We start from the raw sequence: 20,677 nt of genomic DNA on the forward strand, positions 1-20,677 counted from the left end.
CACACCCCATGGAATGTGGGGGTCATTTTACACCTAAAGACAAAATTATTTGATCTTTCAACTATACTGAAAAAAATGGCTATCTCAAAATTTTGATCCGATAATTTTCGGGGGAAAATGGGCGCAGGACGGGGCCCAGTTGCTCTACAATCTTTTTGGTCACTTAAAAAGGACACTAGAACTTATAATTTCCGTTCAAATGCACCCTATCCCGATCTTCTAGGACCATTGTTTCGATACAATCATACCTGAAAAAAAAAACATGCATCCGTGACATGCCTTCCGACAAAAATAGCAAAATTCCACATTTTAGCAGGTAGGAGCTTGAAACATTTACAGTAGGGTTCTCTGGTACGCTGAATCTAATGTTGTGATTTTCAGCAAGATTCCTTTAACTTTAGGGGATCTCCTCCCCTATTTCAAAAATCAGGCACTTTTTTCAGGCTCGTAACTTTTGAGGAGTAACACTAAACTCGATGAATCTCATGTATTTGGAATCAACACAACAAGCTGGTTCGTTTGATGTGTCTATTGATATTAGATTTCCGTTTTTAAATTTTCGGTTACTATTGAGCCTACTCGCTCCTTATTTACAGTTCATTACCATGAACTGTTTGAAACATAAATTTTTCCTTATACGAGGGGACCGTCCCAACCTCAATCCTTCACTTGCTACTCTAATTTTTAGGGTTATAACATTTATTTCAACATTATAATACATTATTATGTCGACATAACACTATGTCATATAACATTCTATGTCAACAGATTTTGTTTGTCCGGAGTTTTAGAAACTCCATCGGAGCAATAAAAGAAACAGTCGCCTTTTTTGGTGCTTCTGCAAAGTGCAATTATGTTTTAACCAGAGTAATAAAAACACAGCTACCTGGAGTGTGAAACGTGCTGGATCGAAAGGCATAGTTCCTTAATGCAGTTCGTGGTAGAGCTTCCTAAAATCGTAGAAGGTCTTGAGTTCAATCAACAGCTGGTAGAACGCATAACTGCAGCAAAAACAAATCCTCATTGAATGCTGTCACATCCTTCGATATGATAGTAATCATTTACACTCTTAGTAAAAATATTTGGACTAATTTTACCGCTCAGTCGAATTTCAGAATGAGAGCTTGGACCCTGTGACTGCAGAAATTCATGTTAAGGACCTTCTTACTCAAATGAAAGTCAAGAGTGAGGAGAGTGAAAGCAAGTAAAAAAAAACATTGATGAGGCAACCAAAGTAGCATCCGAGCTAGCTTTAGAAATAACAGTCTCATGGGTACCGAAAAAGAATACGAATCCGATTAATGTTACAGTCAATTCACACGAGGAATATTTTATACGGTCAGTTTTTATTCCCCTGTAGGACACAATTATTTCGGACTTGCCGTTTTTCTCTAGAAACGCTGGACACTTTCAAGCTCAATCATTTCTTGCTAAAAGATTTTATGGAAACAAGCAAAAAAAAAATATACTGATACGATTCATGACTTTTCCCCGCGATATTGGTCAGCAATCAGTTCCCCTTCCAATCAGTTCGTGAATCTGCCCTGACCGGAGAAGCGAAAATGTGGAAAGCTCGGTGGGTTTGTCTGAGAGAAAGCAATGCAGGCACATGTAGAAGTAGCTTATCCACTATGAGAAACTTTAGACGACTTACATAACTGCGATGCTGATATTTTCATAAAATTTCAGCATTCTTATATTTAAGCATGGTCAGATCCTCATGACCCAGCCTGTCAGTGTGGCGTCTGTTGAATGAAGTTTTTCTACCTTGAGAAGATTGAAAAAGCGGCTAAGAAATAAAATGACGGACGAAAGACTCATCAGACGTTCCCTTCTTCATATCACCGTGATATAGTAGAAAGATTACTGATAGATTTGCAAATAGTAGGAAATAGGAGGCGAGAATTCGTTAAATAATTCTGATAATGTATTTATGAATGTAGTTTTGTGGACAATATTACGGAACTGACAGATAAATGACGAATAGATACAGAGGCATGCAACTTCCAATATCAGTGAGTACGTTAAGCTTGATATTGAATGAGATTTTTTGCAACGAGCCCCCCGCCTCCTTAAATCGCTGGATCCACTATACTATATATATATATATATGTATGTATAATTCGTACATATCAAACAGTTCGTGGTAACAAATTGTAGTAAAAATTTGATACCAATAGTAACATCAAAAGAATTGTATTTTTATGCTGATTATAAATATATAAATTTCATCAAGTTTAGTCTTATCATAAAAAGTTACGAGCTTGAGAAAATTTTCCTTATTTTAGAAAATAGGGGGAAACACCCCCTAGAAGTCATATAATCTTAACGACAACATCAACACCATCACAACACACCATCAGATCACACCTTAACAAATCACACCATCAGATTCAGCGTGTCAGAGAACCCTACTATAAAAATTTCAAGCTCCTATCTACAAAAATGTGGAATTTTGTATTTTTTGCCAGAAGACAGATCACGGATGCGTGTTTATTTATATTTTTTTTTTCCAGGGTGATCGCATCGAACCAGTGGTCCTAGAATTTCACGAGAGGGCTCATTATAACGAAAATTAAAAGTCCTAGTGCCCTTTTTAAGTGACCAAAAAATTGAAAGGCACCTATGCCCCCTCCCACGCTCATTTTTCCCCAAGTCACCGGATCAAAATTTTGAGAAAACCCCAAAAATTATGTCTTTGGGGACGACTTAATCCCCCAGTCCCCCGGGGAGTGGCTGCAAGTTACAAACTTTAACCATTGTTTACATATAGTAATGGCTATTGGGAAGTGTACAGACGTTTTCAGGGGGCATTTTTCGCGTTGGGGAGTGAAGGGGGACGAGGGAAAATCTTTCCATGGAGGAATTTATAATGAAGAGAATTTCCATGAAGGGGGCGCAGTGTTTTCTAGCATTATTTAAAAAACAATGAGAAAATAAATATTACGTTCGTCTCCTCCTCAATACCTCGCTCTTTACGCTAAAGTATTTTTAGTAATTTCAACTATTTATTCTATGGCCTTTGTGATTCAGGGGTCATTCTTAAAAAACGGAACAAAATTCAAGCTTTAGTGGAAAGAGCCAGGTATTGACGAGGGGGTGAACCCCCTCGTATACGTAATAAAAATATACAAATATAGAAGTTCGTTACATAAGTTATGTACATTTATTACTAATAAAAAGTTCTAGTTGCTTTTTTAAGTAACTAAAAATTGGAGGGCAACTAGGCCTCCTCCCCACCCCTTTTTTTTTATCAAAATCATCCGATCAAAACTATGAGAAAGCCATATAGCAAAAAAAAATAATATGTAAATTTCGTCTTATTATTCATTTGCAGTGAGCCAAAATCAAAACATACATTAATTCAAAAATGTTCAGAAATTGAATTAAAAAAACAAAACAAGTCTTTTCAACTGAAAGTTAGGAGCGACATTAAAACTTCAAACGAACAGAAATCATTCCTTATATGAAAGAGGCTGTCCCCTCCTCAACGTCCCGCTCTTTACGCTACAGATTTTATCGTTTTAAAAAGTAGAATTGAGACAAAGATTTAAACTTTAGCGTAAAGAGCGGGACGTTGAGGAGGGGACAGCCCCTTTCATATGCGGAACAATTTCTGTTCGTTTTAAGTTTTAATGTCGCTCCTTACTTTCAGTTGAAAAAACTTGTTTTTTCTAAATTTAATAATATGTTGGAGCCATAGAGTCATGCATGTCAGAGCCTGTCGTCATATTAATTTTAGAGCCTTCAATGTAATATTTTTTTTCCCACAGCGTAAAGAGCCATTTCACGTGAAAGACCTGTCATAGATATTTTGTAGGGGGTTCATTGGATTGTGAAATTATAGTTCTATCGCCACTTTTAAGAGTGAAGTGATTGGAAGGTAGGCAAACCCCCTTCTTTGGCACCCCCATGTAACCTCCAAAGACAGTCCATACCAATTTTGAGATAACCATTTTATTCAAAATAGTCAAAAAGTCTCACAAAATGCCTCCAGAGATTTCCACAGTCCCTAGAGGCCCTGCTCCATGGGCCTTAAATAATACAAATGCAATTATTTAAAAATATGTTCTATAATACAGAGGGGAGACTTGTACAATAATTCAAAAACAGGCAAAAGTATTAAGTTAAAATACCTTCCAGGGGATACTGAGAGGAATGGCAAATTAAAACAAAAGATATTACGTGTATGTTCTTGAAAAATTGGAAAAAAAAAGTTCACGTCTTTCCAGTCCTTAATCATGAATCTATTGCAAAAGTCAGTTTTTTTGTGAGGAAATCAAGACCATTGTGCCTCCTTCTATTGACCCTAAACGTGATTAATCTCGTTAGCGGACAATAGTCAATCATTATAGATTTCTAAATATTTTAGAATCGATTGTTGTGTAGTTCTTTTTAAAAGCTATAGAATAACTTACAATGTTTTGACACAATTATAAAATTTAAAGCAAATATAATGATAAGAAGATGGAAGATGTCTATGGTTGCATAGTTGATTATAAGAATTGAGTTATATGACGTTAAAAATCAGGTTATAAAAAAAAAGTCAAGTCGTTTCTATATGAGATTAAATAAAAAAAACAAGTTGTTTTAACTGAAAGTAGGAAGCGACATTAAAACTTAAAACAAATAGAAATTACTTCGTATATGAAAGGGGCGACTCCCTCCTCAATGCCCCGCTCTTTACCCTAAAGTTTGACGCTTTCTTTCAACTCTACTTTTTCAAACAGTAAAAAAAAAACTCCTGATAAATTCCTCCATGGAAAGATCCTCCCACGTAACGCCCTCCCCTAACCCACCTCCCCCCTCAACACGAAAAAGTCCCCCTGGAAACGTCTATACACTTCCCAATAACCCTTACTATATGTAAATAATGATCAAAGTTTGTAACTTGCAGCCCCTTCCCCAGGGACTGTGGGGGATTAAGTCATCCCGAGAGACATAATCATTAGGTTTTTCGACTATGTTGAATAAAATGGCTATCTCAGAATTTTGATCCGGTGACTTTGGGAAAAAAATAGCATGGGAGGAGGCCACTTAAAAAGGGCACTAGAAATTTTAATTGCCGTGAGAATGAGCCCTCTAGCGACATTGCGGGACCACTGGATCGATACGTTCACCCATGGGAAAAAAACACGCATCCGTGATCTGTCTTCTGACAAAAAAAATCCACATTTTTGTAGATAGGAGCTTGAAACTTCTATAGTAGGGTTCTCTGATACGCTGAATCTGATTACGTTCTCTGATACGCTTGGTTTCTTTTGCTTTTTCTTCTGATAAATTAGTTATCAAAATTGCGTGTAATTGTGTACGCGAATGATTATCCATGGGTTATGTGGTTGTTTTTTTTTTGGGGGGGGGCTCTGGCATGTAGGACATGGGGCAGTTTTAACTCATAGAAATTTTAAAATCTTCCCGTCTTTAAAACAAGACGCAATTATGCGGTTTTGCTCCTATTCAATAGGGAGATGAGTTCGAAATTTTGTACAAAAGCTAAAAAAGCTGATTTTTTCACAGAAAAGGTAGCGTTATTTTGGCACAAATTTTACATTTGTAAAATTTGGACCAACGAAGACAAAAATATCATTTGGCCAAGTCATCAAACCACGTGTTGAGTGAGATTGAAAAAGCTAAATCCTACGCGATAAGTTTTTTCGTATATCAGTATTAAAAATATTCAATATTACTCTCAAACTTAAATAATTCAGCTTAAAAACGCTCAAAACTTAATATATAATAAATTCCATTCCCATTTATAAGGCTACTTAGCTGTAATTTCATAAGCACACTATTTTGCAATATTAGTAAATATTATCTTTGAAGAGCAAAAACATAGGTAGCTTTTTTCGGCATCGAATTGCTAAGAAAATGGCAATGATTGAAGCTTGAAAAATTTCGTATGTGCTAGCTTTTCCTGGCGCAATGAAGAGACAAATAGTTGAGCATTGTGCCGCTTGATTAATTGTGAGAGGTATAGAAATTTCGAGTCAAGTTTTGTCCCCTCTACGACCGTGCCGACAGAAGCCACTAACTGGCTCTAGTTCTGCCTTTATTGTATTGACCCAGGACTTTCCTTGCCCACCACGCCTTTCCTTCCAATTTGTGAGGGGTTTTCATGTTAGTGCCTGTTTAGTCAGAGTATCATGTAGTTTTTTGATAAATATAGCCAAACCAGGTTAGGCGCCGTTTTCTAATCAGTACTCAAATCTTGCCCTTATGGTGACAACGCAGTCTAATTTGGGTATTAGTGACTATCTCGATGGGAATTACCAAGGATTCATCTCAAAGAAGAATGATAAAACGCGATGATAGCACGGACATCCGTGGCTTTGAAGGGGTCAAGTCTGACATCAGTAAAGGAGCACAAAGCGGACAGATGCCTCGTAAGTCTTGATTATTGTCTTCAATACTATATCTCTCTGTCTCCATAGATGTTTTCTTAGTTGAGCAGATATTGAAAATATTCTTCTCTGCACTTCCTTACTGCAACCACTGGAAATATAAACGAGATATCCCAGATACTTAAATTAATCGACAGCTTCTTTGCAGGTATTATTGAAAAAACACCCATTTCCATTACATTCCAGAGTTTGTTATAATTTTAGCTTTTTCCTCGCTATTCTTCAGACCAAACGGAACCACATTGACAGCAGCATTGCATAGCATGGCCTGTGCTTAGTCTATATGGTTCTACAGCAATATAATGTCGTCTGCGTAATCAATGTCGCTGATGGAGAGGTTAGGGCATGCTACATTGTGCCAAGAAAATCAAAATCAAAACATTTTTTTTATCCCTACACCCACCTTAGGTCTACTCATACCTAAAAACCACAATCTCATAGAATTTTCTTTTGATTTTATTTCTGAAAATTATGAAGATTTTAGGACAGTACCACAATTCTGCTAGTGTTGCCACGCCCAACCATGAAAATAAGCAGCAAAACTAACTAGCTAAATTTGACAATAATATTCGTTTGCATAAATTCAGAGCTTTCTTGTATAAATTCAGAACAATTTCTTGATTGCCAAAGACAGAGGAAACCTAAACACTTTTAAGCTGTTTGGCGCCATATGTTTTGGCTGATTTTTCACCCACCTAGGCAACCACTACTAAGAAGAAGAGCTAAGAGCTCATAAGGCACGTGTGACGAGGTCAGAAGAGCCCAGTGCCAAGAGCTAATATGACATGAGCTCTAGCAAAATTCTAAGAATCAATGGATTGATTTAAAAGGAAAATCAGAGACTTAATGCCGGTCGGGATTTAAAATAAGAGCTCTGAGACAAAAGGTCCTCCTAAATGTCAAAATTCATTAAGATCCGATCACCCATTCATATGTAAAAAATACCTCATTTTTTCTAATTTTTCCTCTCCCTCAAGCATCCCAGATGGTCGAATTCAGGAAAACGACTTTATCAAGTCAATTTGTGCAGGTCCCTGACACATCTACCAATTTTCATTGTCCTAGCACGTCCAGAAGCACCAAACTCGCCAAATCACTGGACCCCCTGACTTCCCCAAAGAAAGCTGATCCAGTACGGTTACATCAATCACGCGTATACGACTTTTGCTTATTCTACTCACCAAGTTACATCCCGGTCTTCCCACTCTAAGAGTTTTCCAAGGTTTCCGGTCCCCACAACTCCCCCTAATTCTACCAGATCTGTTCGGGATTTAAAATTGGAGCTCTGAGACACAAGTTCCTTCTAAATATAAAATTTAATTACGATCCGGTCACCCGTTCGTAAGTTAAAAATACCTAAATTTTTCTAATTTTTTCGAATTAACACCCCCCCAACTCCCCCAAAGAGGTCAGATTCAGTCTGCTTATGTCAATCACGTATCTAGGACTTGTTCTTATTCTCCCCACCAAGTTTCATCCCGATCTCTCCACTCTAAGCGTTTTCCAAGATTTCCCGTTTCCCCCTCCAACTCCCCCCAATATCACCGTATACGGTCAGGATTTAAAATGAGAGCTCTGAAACACGAGGTTCTTCTAAATATCAAATTTCATTAAAATCCGATCAATCATTCGTAAGTTAAAGATACCTCATTTTTCCACTTTTTCCTCTCCCTCCAGCCTTCCAGATGGTTGAATCGGGGAAATCAGATGGCCGAATCACGTATATATAACTTGTGCTTATTTTTCCCATCAAGTTTCGTCCCGATCTCTCCACTCTAAGCGTTTTCCGGGATTTGCGGTTTCCAAGATATCTGTTTACCCCTCCACCCCCCTATTACCCCAGATCTGATTAGAATTGAAAATAGAGCATCTGAGACATAAGATCTTTCTACATATCAAGTTTCTTTAAGATCTGATCACCCATTCGTAAGATAAAGATACCTCAATTTTAACGCTTTCCAAGACTTCCAGTTTCCCTCTCGAACTCCCCCCAGTGTCACCGGATCTGTTCGGGATTTAAGCTCTAAAGCACAAGATCCTTCTAAATATTAAATTTCACTAAGATCTGATCACTCTGAAAAGGTGACACTGGGTAACAAAAAGATTGATCAGGTTGGTAGCTTCATTTACCTTGGTAGTATTATTAGTAAAGACGGTGGGAGCAGTGAAGATGTTAAAAGTAGAATAGCTAAGGCCCAGGGTGTTTTTTCACAGTTAAAAAAAAGTTTCGAAGAATAGAAAGATAAGTCTGCAAACCAAGATTAGAATATTGGAAACTACAGTGATGACAGTGGTCAAATATGGCTCTGAAGCATGGGCGCTCCGACAAGCACATGAAAAACTAGATGTTTTCCAGAGAAATTGCCTACGGATTTTTCTGAGTACCTGGCTGACTGACCCTATTTCAAACAGTAGGTTGTACGAAAAATGTGGTTCAATCCCGCTTTCTAGGGCTATAATTAAAGAAAGGTTGAGTTCTGAAAAGTCGTTCTGCGGATGAAGGATGACAGATTGGTAAAGATTGTACTTTTTGGCCAACCGTCTCGGGCTACACGGAAAGCAGGTCGTCCTTGTCTGAGTTGGGAAGGTGTCATAAATAAAGATTTGAAGGAAATGGGAACTTCCTGGGAGGGTGTAAAGAGGGAGGCCTTGAAAAGATTAGGTTGGAGGAGGAGTGTGCGTAGCTGTGTTGGCCTCAGGCGGCTTGGTGCTGCAGTGAGTTATTAGTAGTAGTAGTAGTATTTCGTAAGTTAAAAATACCTCATTTTTTCAAAATACAGAAGAGAGAATAATGAGGACTTTTTTCCCAAGACAGTGAACGAACAAAACCTATTTGAATATTTCAGCCCTATATCTAAGGGCCGTCTTTATAGGGCCTGTATCTAAGGGCCGTAGATATAGGGCCGAAATATTCAAATAGATTTTGTTCGTTCACTGTCTTGGGAAAAAGTCCTCATTATTCTCTCTTCTGTATTTCTATTATGGAAAGGCAGTGTGGTCTTCATCATTATTTACCTCACTTTTTCTAATTTTTACGAATTAACCCCCCCCCCAATTCCTCCAAAGAAAGCGGATCGGTTTCGGTTATGTTAATCACGTATTTAGGACTTGTGCTTATTTTTCCCACCAATTGTCGTCCCGATCCTCTCCACTCTAAGCGCTTTCCAAAATTTCCGGTTTCCCCCTAACTCCCTCCAATGACACTTGATCCGGTCAGGATTCAAAATAAGAGATCTGAGTTACGAGGTCCTACTAAATATCAAATTTCATTAAGATCCGATCACTCCTTCGTAAGATAAAAATACCTTATTTTTCTAATTTCTCAGAATTAACCCTTGCCTCCAACTCCCCCAAAGACAGCGGATCCGTTCCGATTATATCAATCACATATCTAGGACTTGTGCTTATTTTTGCCGCCAAGTTTCATCCCGATACCTCCATTCTAAGCGTTTTCCAAGATTTCAGGTTTCCCCCTCAACTCCCCCCAATGTCACCGGATCCAGTCAGGATTTTAAATGAGAGCTCTGAGACACAATATCCTTCCAAATATTAAATTTCATTAAGATCCGATCACCAGTTCGTGAGTTAAAAATACCTCATTTTTTCTAATTTTTCCGAATTAATCGCCCCCCCCCCAGATGGTCGAATCAGGGAACCGACTGTTTCTAATTTTATTTGGTCTGGTCCCTGAGATGCCTGCCAAATTTCATCGTCCTAGCTTATCTGGAAGGGGCCAAACTAGCAAAACCGGGACAGACAGACCAACAGACCGACAGAAATTGCGATCGCTATATGTCACTTAGTAAATACTAAGTGCCATAAAAATTGTATAACTTCACATGCAGATCTTCTTTGATAAAAATCGAATGCCCGATTTTAAATTATTTTTTAAGATATAAATGGTTGATGAAATTTACACTTAACCAGTTCAAACAATCAAATTTCATCTTCACTGTCCATAGTACTTTGACTTAAGGATTTCTTACTATAGCTTATTGCAACTGATTTTCTTCACATGTTCTTCATGGTTTTCATTGGCATTGATTAGTTTTAGAGAGGATAATTTTATCGATTACTAAAACACTTTTCATTGTCAGAAGAGACAAAATTGACTCTCAAATAGAGAAGACCAATTTTTTTTTTTTTTTTTCAAGGAGATAAAGAGAAAAATAATGTGCAAAATCAGCGAGCATTAACTCTTTAAAATTTATAATTTACTGAATATCAGTGACTTTACGCAAGCTTAGTTACTTACTTGGACTTGCTGCGGGATCAGACGCTGACGCGTCATTCGGCATCTAGAAGACTCAACGTGGTTGACTCCCATATGTCGCAATCTCATGCCAGCTTTTCAGCACACCGAGGCCAGAAGCCCTCCCACGTTCTGTCAAACCTTCGAAATCCACCAATGGTTTAAAGATCATTTTGACAGTCGTTTTAAACAACAAGTTCTAAACCAACAATTTTGTTTTACACTTTAAAGGACGGCTGTAGGATCTGATTCGGTAGTTTCAAGTTCAGTGTAGGCCCTATTAATCCTGGCAAGCCACATACTCCTGGCAAAACAAGATACAAAAAAAGCGCAAAACCGCGGGAAAAAATTTAAACCAAAGCTTTGTTTTAAACCAGTTCGATAGTTTTGCCAGAAAATCTCAGAAACGAGCATGCATGTTCTTAAAAGTTTAACTCAGAGATAATCATATATTTGAAAAAAAGAAGAAGAAAGTAAGTCACCCCCTGCACCCCTAAAAAAAAGCAACAACAGGCAAATTAAACGAAAAGCGTGGGAAAAACTGAACGTTTTGGGTTAGAAGTTCAGCGAACATTTCAAAGGCCCTTACCCCCTTCTGCAAAAGTGCCTACATCCAAGAAGGAGATAAAACTACCAAACTACAGACAATTATATGCTAAAATGTAGAGTTTCATACCTGAAGTTGTTGATTTATCTGCTTACAGTTTCTATTTTCCTGGGACGTTTCAGTAGTTTTACCTTCTGGGTTACGAATTTTGATGCTTAGAACAGCCTGGTCATCTTTCAGAAGTGCTTTTAACCTCTGCTTCCTAGGTGAAAAAGTCCTTCGACCTGACGGGGTAAGAGCAAACTTTATACCTTCTTGCAATATCATGTAAATCATATAAATTTCTTTTTGTAAATCTTTTTGAAAGCGTAATTCATGTAAGCGATTAATTATAACTAACGATCCTGATTTTTCGCTTAGTGTCAATGCTTCATAAAATGTTTACCTGTGAAGAAATAAAATGGGGAAAAAAAGCTAGTAAAACAGGGACTAAATGACGTTTGACGCCACATCAAATCTTTAATTTAGTCAACTATAAGTCTTTAGTAAGGAAACATTTGCTAAACTAGCCGAATTTCGGATATTCTGAAGCAGCACTAGCGAAATATTCAGAGCCCCCAGTGTCAAGTGTTAAGCCATTTGGCTGGAAGTGGGGTTTAGCAAAATGAAAAAAAAAGTTTTTATACAACGAAATCTAAGAGCAAAATTAAAACACAACGATCACCAATTAATTCATATAAGAATTCAAACATGAAAGGGTCATAAATTACAGTAAAGAATATAGTTGAATATAAGATGACGCACAATTACAACAAACAAAAGTAGAGCTGCTACCCTACCCCTTCCCCCTTCCATCTTCAACTCTCGTCAAAGATATGTGTTCTTTCGACTTGATCCACAATAAAATTGATTGCTTAAAATATTACCGCTTGATGTTTATGAAAGTTTCACTTAGCTAACGATTTCCTTTACATTAGAATGCACAGGCTAGAATACAAACAACTTATACAAAACGAGTGTCTTTAAAAAAAGATTAAGCAAAATTAACTGTTATAAATATTTTCATTTTTCAGATCAATGTTTTTCGCTCTTTTTCAGCAAATTAAATAAGCTTTTTCCTACGAAAAATCAGCGCTTCAAAATATATCTCTTCTGCATTAAAGCACAAATTAAAATCTGGCCTTAGCATGAGTATGAGTGGGGACGGCAATCCCCCCTCTTATTTTTTTCAGTAAATCCAAACTATTTCGTGATAGACAATAGCGCATTAGTATACGTTGTATACTATGATATTGTAAAGCGGTGCCAAGAGAGTTTCAGAACCCCAGCGTAAATTGAGTAGCCATAATCTTCATAATGCCTTACCTACAACTTGAATAGAGAAATAATCGATCTGACTGGTTAAGGGCTATTACATTAAAAGCTCATTTTTATTACTAAAACGGGACAAATAGGTTAAAGAGCGAGTGTAGAAGTTTTGATAGTAGAGCCAGAAGACACGAATTAAAAATATGATTTTAACAGATATTTTCGAAGTCTTTTATTTAATGAAACGAAATTTCATGATCATAAATTTCGTGAAAATAAACGAAACCTGGTTAATTTTCTAAAAAAAAAAAAAAAAAAAAAAAAAAGATTGGCCAACTATGTCCATGGGCGACATTTTAAATGTTTAAGATTCACATTCAGCGCAAAAACCATGGTTTACCCAGCCCCCCCCACACTTAAATTTTTTGAAAATACCTCACTTGAAGCTGTCTACTTACTTCTAGGTACCTCTTCTTCATCTTCTGATTGCGTGGATACATCCTCAAGGCAAACAAGGTTTCTGTATGGAGACTTTTTTAGAAGCGACACAGGTTTAGTAACATTTTTATGAGTAGCAGGGACCACAAGGACTTTTGCTAGTTTCATCGTTGTCTTATCCATTACAAACCTAAGAAGGAAACAATAATCAATTAAAAAGGTACAGAGACAAGAGTTAAAAGCCTTAAGATGTTATAGAAACCAAAAAACACTATTTTAAGCAATATTCTTGCGTCTTTTCTTTTTCGGTAGAATACATTTACACAGACAGACATTAGAAGAGAGAAGATCCATGCAAAACTCTTTCCAGTTTTCTCAATATAATTATATAATATAATATAATATATTATAATATAATATAATATATAATATATATAATATAATATATATAATATATATATAATATATATATATATATATATATATATATATATATATATATATATATATATATATATATATATATATATATATATATATATATATATATATAATATATAATATAATATATATAATATATATATATATATAATATAATATAATATTATATAATATGTTATAATATAATTTCATGCACTGTTGGTGTCTAGTTTAACAAGGTTAGTTATTCAATGTACGCGAGTTATTCAATGTCCAACAACTAAACAAATATTGCAATCCAGATGTGCTAAACCAACCCAACTTTTGCCCCCATCAACCCTCCACTCTGGAACCCTAAAAATACAGAAAACGAATTCCCCGATATACAAAATCTTTCTGGCAAATTTTACTTTCCAAACTAATAGTTTTTCAAGGTAAAAAAACACGAGATTCCACTGATTGACACAGTCTGCATACCTTTGAATCACCGTGTCTGACCTTAGAATCAACTAACTGAATTACTGCATTTGAATTTCCCCTTAAAGATAAGGGTATGAAAGATAACGGATAAAGAGCAGCTTTATCCGGTGCTATCACTCAAAACCAAATGGTCTTCCTGAAAACGTAGTGAACTCAAGCCCACTGCTGTCTCGTTCAAGATAAAACATGTTAAGTGCCCAGAGGTGTGAATCTATGCGTTAAAAAAGGCAAGAGAAAGAACAGCGCCATCTATTTTCACCGAACATTTTTATGGACTAGCTGTTGGGGTGGCGCTTCGCGCCACCCCAACACCTAGTTGGTGGGGGCGCCCCCCAAGCCCCCCCCGCGCGCGTAAGTCGTTACGCGCCATTGTAGTCGTGTCCCTGTGTCCCGTCTGTGAATATAGATAGATTTATATTCCCTGTGTCCCTGTCGTTATTTGTGTCCCGGTGTCCCAGTCTGTAATTTCTCTTTGAGTGTCCCGGTCGTCATTTATATTCCCTGTGTCCCGGAGTCCTGGTCGTCATTTGTGTCCCGGTGTCCCGGTCTGTAATTTCATCAGTTTACAAACATGACGTTGTCATAACAAACATGATGACAACTAACTTCATGACGACATACAGCTCAATCCTAATGACGTCAGTCGACAGACAGACACACAAACAAACAACTTATTTTTATATATATCGATAGATTTATCCATGATGTTGCATTTCCTTTGGGTAATTGTGGGAAACTTTTAAAAAATTGTCCATAGTCCTTTAACGGAAACCCGGGTGATTGCCTACTCAAGTGTTTGCCTGTTTATTAGGATATATTTGCACACATTGTGCTTTCACAAGAGAAAATACTACAAGGTGATACATCACGTTACCTTCGGGGTCTGAAGATATATCCTCACAAACTGAGAAGACATCCAGAGAGCAACTGTCTCAAAACAGATGGAGAATGCTAAGAAGGGTGAGATGTGGTTCCATTTAGTTGGAAGACCCCATGCCGATAAACTGGTTTAAATTAGGTCATAAGAAAATTTCGATCCTGTGACAGTGGAAATTCGAAAAAAAAAACCGTTAGCTCACCTTTTTCAAAAGATACGAATCTCGCATATTAAAACAGCGACACATCAAATGCAAAAATGGCATATATTTACCCATTTTTATCATTATTTATCTATATTAGTAAAAAAAAACTTTCCGAAAAAGAAGTTTTCCAAAGAAAAGTAAAGGCCATATTAAAGTTAAGATCAGGAGAAATAGAAACCTTCAATAACTTAAAGTCAAAAGGACCAGAAACTACTATTAAAGAATAAATGAAATCCACAACAAACAGAAATTAAATATACAATTATCGCAAACAAACATACTATAGGTACTACTATAAATGAAAAAATAAATCTTAAAATGAGTGAAACTTACATTGAATATGTAATCTTGAAACAAACAAACATCACTACAAATAATAGTTTGGGTTTTGTACCCTTCCCTAACTGTAAAAGTCGAAAGCCTAGTGCGTCATTGGCGCTTCCCTGAAAACGAATTATGTTATAAATATTTACTTTTCCAGTTATTACAGTATTGAAAACGCTGTAATGAAAATTAATTGATATTTTTTCCACTATTAATATCATTATATATCAAATATACAGTTTTTTTATTTGTACTTTTCAAGACTGTCCAATACACATCTTGTTTTCAGTAAAGCGCCAGTGTCGCAGTAGGTTTTTACCTACTGCGACTTTTACAGTGAGAGGAGGCAAAACCAAAACTCTTCTTTGTGGTGATTTTGTTCGCTTCAAGCTTGATTTGCATATTAAATTGAAGTTTCACTCGTTTTAAGATTCACTTATTCATTTATATTAGTACATATTGTATGTTTGTTTTCTATGATTGTTTATTTAATTTCTGTTTGCTGTGGGTTTCATTTATACTTCAAAAGCAAAATAAATTTTTCGTTTTACACTTGATTTGCATATTCAATTTAAGCTTTACTTGTTTTAGGATTCATTTGTTCATTTATGTTAGTACATATTGTATGTTCGTTTGCTATGACTGTTTATTTCATTTCTGTTCGTTTTGGGTTTCATTTATTCTTTAATAGTAATGCCTGGTCGTTTTGAGCTTGAGTGATTGAACGTTTCTATTTCTTCTGATCTGAAGGCTAATATGGCCTTTAGTTTTCTTTTGAAAACTTCTTTTTCGAAAAGTATATTTTTAATTAATTTCTGTTCATTTTTGATTGTCAAAGTTTCAAGTTTTTCAAAATTCTCTATTTCAAATAATATTTCATCCAAAAGAAATTAACAGCCTTGGCATGAACTAATAAAACTAAATATTTGATATATAATGATATTAATTTATAAAACCTCGCCAGATCAGGGTTTTGTTTTACTCAGGGCCCGATTTAAAGCTTTTACGCTTCTAGACCCAAGCGTTTATGCCGCTCCGTTCTTGCAAGATTTTTGGGGAAATACCCAAAACTTCAGGGAAGTGAAAGCCGCAGGGCCTAGTGGGCCTCTTGGTAAATCCTGGCCTTCTTTCACTGCAATTTTCAATTTACTTTCAATGTTGTAATAATATCAAAAGAAAATATTTTTAATATAATTCGTTTTAGTAACTCGCCAAATACGCAGTACACCTTATGCTTTTACCGTTAGGGAAACGGTAAGTTTTTGTCATTTGGTCGTTCGACTATTTCAAACAAAATTACTATTTCAAAATTTTGATCGGATGCGTTTGGGGAAAAGAGGGTGTGGTGGGGAAGGGGGGGGGGGGGGGGTAGATACCCTCTGATCACTTTGACGTTTAAAAAAGTGACTAGAACTTTCAATTTCCCATCAAATGAGCCACCTCTGAAGTTTATACGACCACTCCTTACATAAAAAACTAATGTACCACCGGAGCATAGCTTGCAACACTTGTTCCCAGGCTCTTGGGGGTTGTATCGACCCCGGAATTTTTTGTTATTTGATCTTGAAACTATTTTTAACAAAATGGCTATCTCAAAATTTTGATCAGTTTGATTTGGAGAAAAAGACCCTGGGGGGGATTATTTGCCCTCCGATCACCTTTGACTCTTAAAAAGGGCACTAGAAATTCTAAATTGCAATCAAATGAGCCCCTTACAAGGGTTGGTCAGGGGAGGGGCTAGTTGCCATCGGATGACTTTTGACACTTAAACAGGGAATTAGAACTTATTTCTAATCATTTGAGTCCCCTCCGAAAATTATACGATCACTCCTTCTAAAAGCATAATCCTCCATGGGGCATATAAGGGCATAAAAGCCTTATATGCCCCAGGGCATAAGTTACAACCTTTCCCCTGGGCTCTGGGGAGGTTATGTTGACCGCAAATATTTTGCAATCTGACCGTTTGACTATTTCAAGCAAACTGGTTATCTGAAAATTTTGATCGGATGCATTTGGGGAAAAGAAGGTGTGGGGGTGAGGATTTCCGATTGGAAATTGAGAACTACAATTCTCAATTTCCAATCAAATAAGCTACCTCTGAAGTTTATACGACCACCCCTTACGTATAAATTATGTGCCCTTACATTATATGCCCCAGGGGTATAATTTGAAACACTCGCCCCCGGGCTCTTGGGGGGAGGGGCCTTCAATCTCTTTTGACTCTCAAAAATGAACTAGAGCTTTCAATTTTAAATCAAATGAGAGTCCTTTTTAAATCAAATGAGATCACCAGTCCCCGGCCCTTGGAAGGTTGTGTCAACCCCGGAGTTTTTTTTTTATCTGATTTTTGAACCATTTTTAACAAATTGGTTGTCTCGAAATGTTCATCGGATGCGTTTGGGGGAAAAGGAAGTGGGGGTAGGATGGCTAGTTGCCCTCTTATCACCTTTGTCTCTTAAAAAGGGTACTAAAACTTTCGATTTCCAATGGAACGAGCTCGTTCAAAATTTTATACAACAATCCCTTTCATATAGTTCCTCTGAGAAAAGGCATTGGAGCCTTATGGCATCAGGGTTGGCGGGCGGGGAGGCAGGTTGCCATCGGATCACTTTTGACTCTTAAAAAGGAAGCTAGAAATTTCAATTTCTAATCATCTGAGTTTCCTCAGAAGTTTATAGAGCCACCTCGTACATAAAAACCTTGAATGCCCCTGTGGTATAAGTTACAACCCTTCCCCCCAGGCTCTGGAGGGGAGTATATAGACATCGAAGTTTTTGTCATCTAATCGTTGGACTATTTCAAATAAATGGCTGTCTCAAAATTTCGATCGGATACATTTGGGGAAAAGAGGGCGTGGTGGGAAGGGGGGAGTAGGCGCCCTCCGATCGCATTTGACTCTTAAAAAGGTAATAAAATCTTTTAATTTCCAATCAAATGAGCCACCTCTGAAGTTTACGCGGCAAACCCCTTACATAAAAACCTTGTATGCCTCCAGGGCATAACTTACAACACTTGTCCTCTGGCTCTGGGGGGTTGTGTCAATCCCGGAATTTTTTTTTTATTCGATCTTTAAAATATTTTGAACAAAATGGCTATGTCAAAATTTTGATCGGACTCGTTTGAGGACAGGGGCCTTAGAGGGGGGGAGCAGGTTGCCCTCTGATCACTTTTGGCTTTAAAAAAGGCACTAGAAATTCCGATTTACAATCGAATGAGCCCACCCCGAAGTGTATACGACCACCCCTTCCATATGAAGTGCCTCAGGGAAAAAAAGTAATATTAAATAAATAATAAAACATTGGAGCCTTATGGATTTTACTATACGCCACACTATAGCGTTGCCTTTTATAAGTGGGTAATTATTAATACCCATTTACTAATCAACCACTTTTTCAACGCAACAGCCCTTTCTCTAAATACGGTAAGGCATCTTGTCGGAACCTACGTTTACCGTGTTAGTCGAACATTAGTGCCAAATAAGTAGGACTTAAAAAGCCACTACTGACTTGGGTCTTGCTAAGTTGAATGGCCATTAATTTTTATGATATTAACTAAAAGATCAAGAAGACAATAGGCCTAAAAGATAATTAGGTTTATGGTAGTGATTTCCAGTGATCAAAAAGTTGCTAATATGCGACGTGAAAGCATTTCAGAAACAAATGTGATTATGCTCGTTTTTTGTTTAGTTTTAGTATCGACCATTAAGCTGAGTCTCAGCTTTGTAACGTCACAAGGATAATCCTTAAAGCGAGAATTTTAAACATAGGAACAAGAATTATTCACTAAAATGGAGGTTTTGGAAAAAATCTCCATTTTTGCAATGAACAAAAAATCTTTTGTCACTCAAGCAAACAAGAAAAGTAAAAAAAAAAATAATAAAAGAAATAGCAATAATAAGGTAGCTTTAGAAAGGAAAATAAAAAAACAATAGAAAAAAATATGACTTATAAACTGTATTAGTTACTGGGTTACATCAACGAAATAACTCAGCTTCAGGACACTGCAAGCTCCATTTCACCTTACTAAGAAGCCGCTTGAAGCAGCCTTGTAACAGAAACGGAAAAATCAGATTTTACATCTTATATTTCAATATCATAAATCATTCAGGACAGATACCTATTCGTTGCTGTGGATGCTGGGGAGTCATCTTTCTCTGAGTGCCAGTCTTCTTGTACAGCAATAGAGCTGGTACCAACTATCGCTTCAGTTGACGATTCCTCGTGTACGTTCTTATCCTCCAATTCTCCCTGTAAATACACAAAATTTCTACTACAAACAATGGAGGTGCAGCAGAAAAGATATCCAGAAAAAAACTTTCAGAATAGCCTTAACACATTTCCAAAAAATCAGGGGCGCGTTCCCGGCGGAGAGGAGGGAGTTACAGGGTGGGTGACCCTTCTCCTTCATAGATAGACTCTTGTGTTACAAAAAGTACCTTGAATACTACAAAAAGGCTTGGGAGTTGACAAACCTTAAGAATCTTATTTGGTTTTTTAATTGAAAATACTTAGAAATTGCAATTTCGCTACTTTATTTTGCTGCAACAACAATAGTTCATTATTGTTGTAACTTTACCAACTTTATTCCACCACCTCGATAAAAATAAGCAAGTATATAAAAGGAAAAAATGTTTCCGCAAAAAAAAGAGCATAGCCCACGAATTCAATGTATGCCAGAATATATAATAAATATGTATATAGTACATAAAAATATGATAGCAATAAGTACAAGCAGCATGAAAGAATAGAGAATAACGAATGCATAACTTAAGAATATATCAACGCTTTCACGTTTAAAGGTCGTTTCACTTATATTCAAACTTCTGAGATAGCAACCAAAGATTATTTATGAACAAATCCCAAAGGAAGGATCAGCAGAACAGTGTAGATTAGGCGGATCAAGGGTCATTGAACTTTGCTATTATCTCAAAAGTGTGAAAACGTTACAAACAAATTTTAGGCGTTTCAGCGATGATATAACGCCTCTATTTCACAGAGCAACAATAATTTTCTACAAAGTCTGTCGTCAGCGAGACTCAATCCTCGGGTAGGCAGTTTTCGGGGGAGGGGGTCAAACTATGTAGCAGGTCTGCTATTGACGGGCTTTATGCCCAAGATATTGGTTAAACTAATGGGTGAGCCAGACAAAAATCTTGAAGGAGTAGGAGAGGGGGGCTCAACTACGATTATTATTTTAAATATTTATTTTTTTACATAATCATTAAAAAAAAAAAACTTAATAGACACAGTAAAATTGTAAGTACAGTAGCACTAGAAGTATTTTCTGTGTCAGAAAATATAGTAAGAACGTTTAATGTCCGTACTTCATAACAACAAATGAATTTACTGCATAAAACCTTTTGTATATAATAGCTCCTTAGAGCCAATGCCCCCTATTCCCTTAATTGTATAACATCTGCATAATT

The 20,677-nt window shown here is 36.7% G+C and overlaps 1 protein-coding gene across 1 annotated transcript in view; it reads right to left on the reverse strand.

Annotated features, from left to right (window-relative positions):
* The window catches only part of LOC136034943 (uncharacterized), a gene marked incomplete in the record, with an annotated part of 120,632 nt that overhangs the window by 57,058 nt on the left and 42,897 nt on the right, over positions 1-20,677 (reverse strand). The window contains 3 exon segments of the mRNA XM_065716481.1: positions 11,330-11,484; positions 12,967-13,136; positions 19,369-19,499. Of these exon segments, the coding sequence (XP_065572553.1) occupies positions 11,330-11,484; positions 12,967-13,136; positions 19,369-19,499 (456 nt within the window).

Source organism: Artemia franciscana, chromosome 13 (assembly GCF_032884065.1).
Source record: "Artemia franciscana chromosome 13, ASM3288406v1, whole genome shotgun sequence".
Classification (NCBI taxonomy): Eukaryota; Metazoa; Arthropoda; class Branchiopoda; order Anostraca; family Artemiidae; genus Artemia; species Artemia franciscana.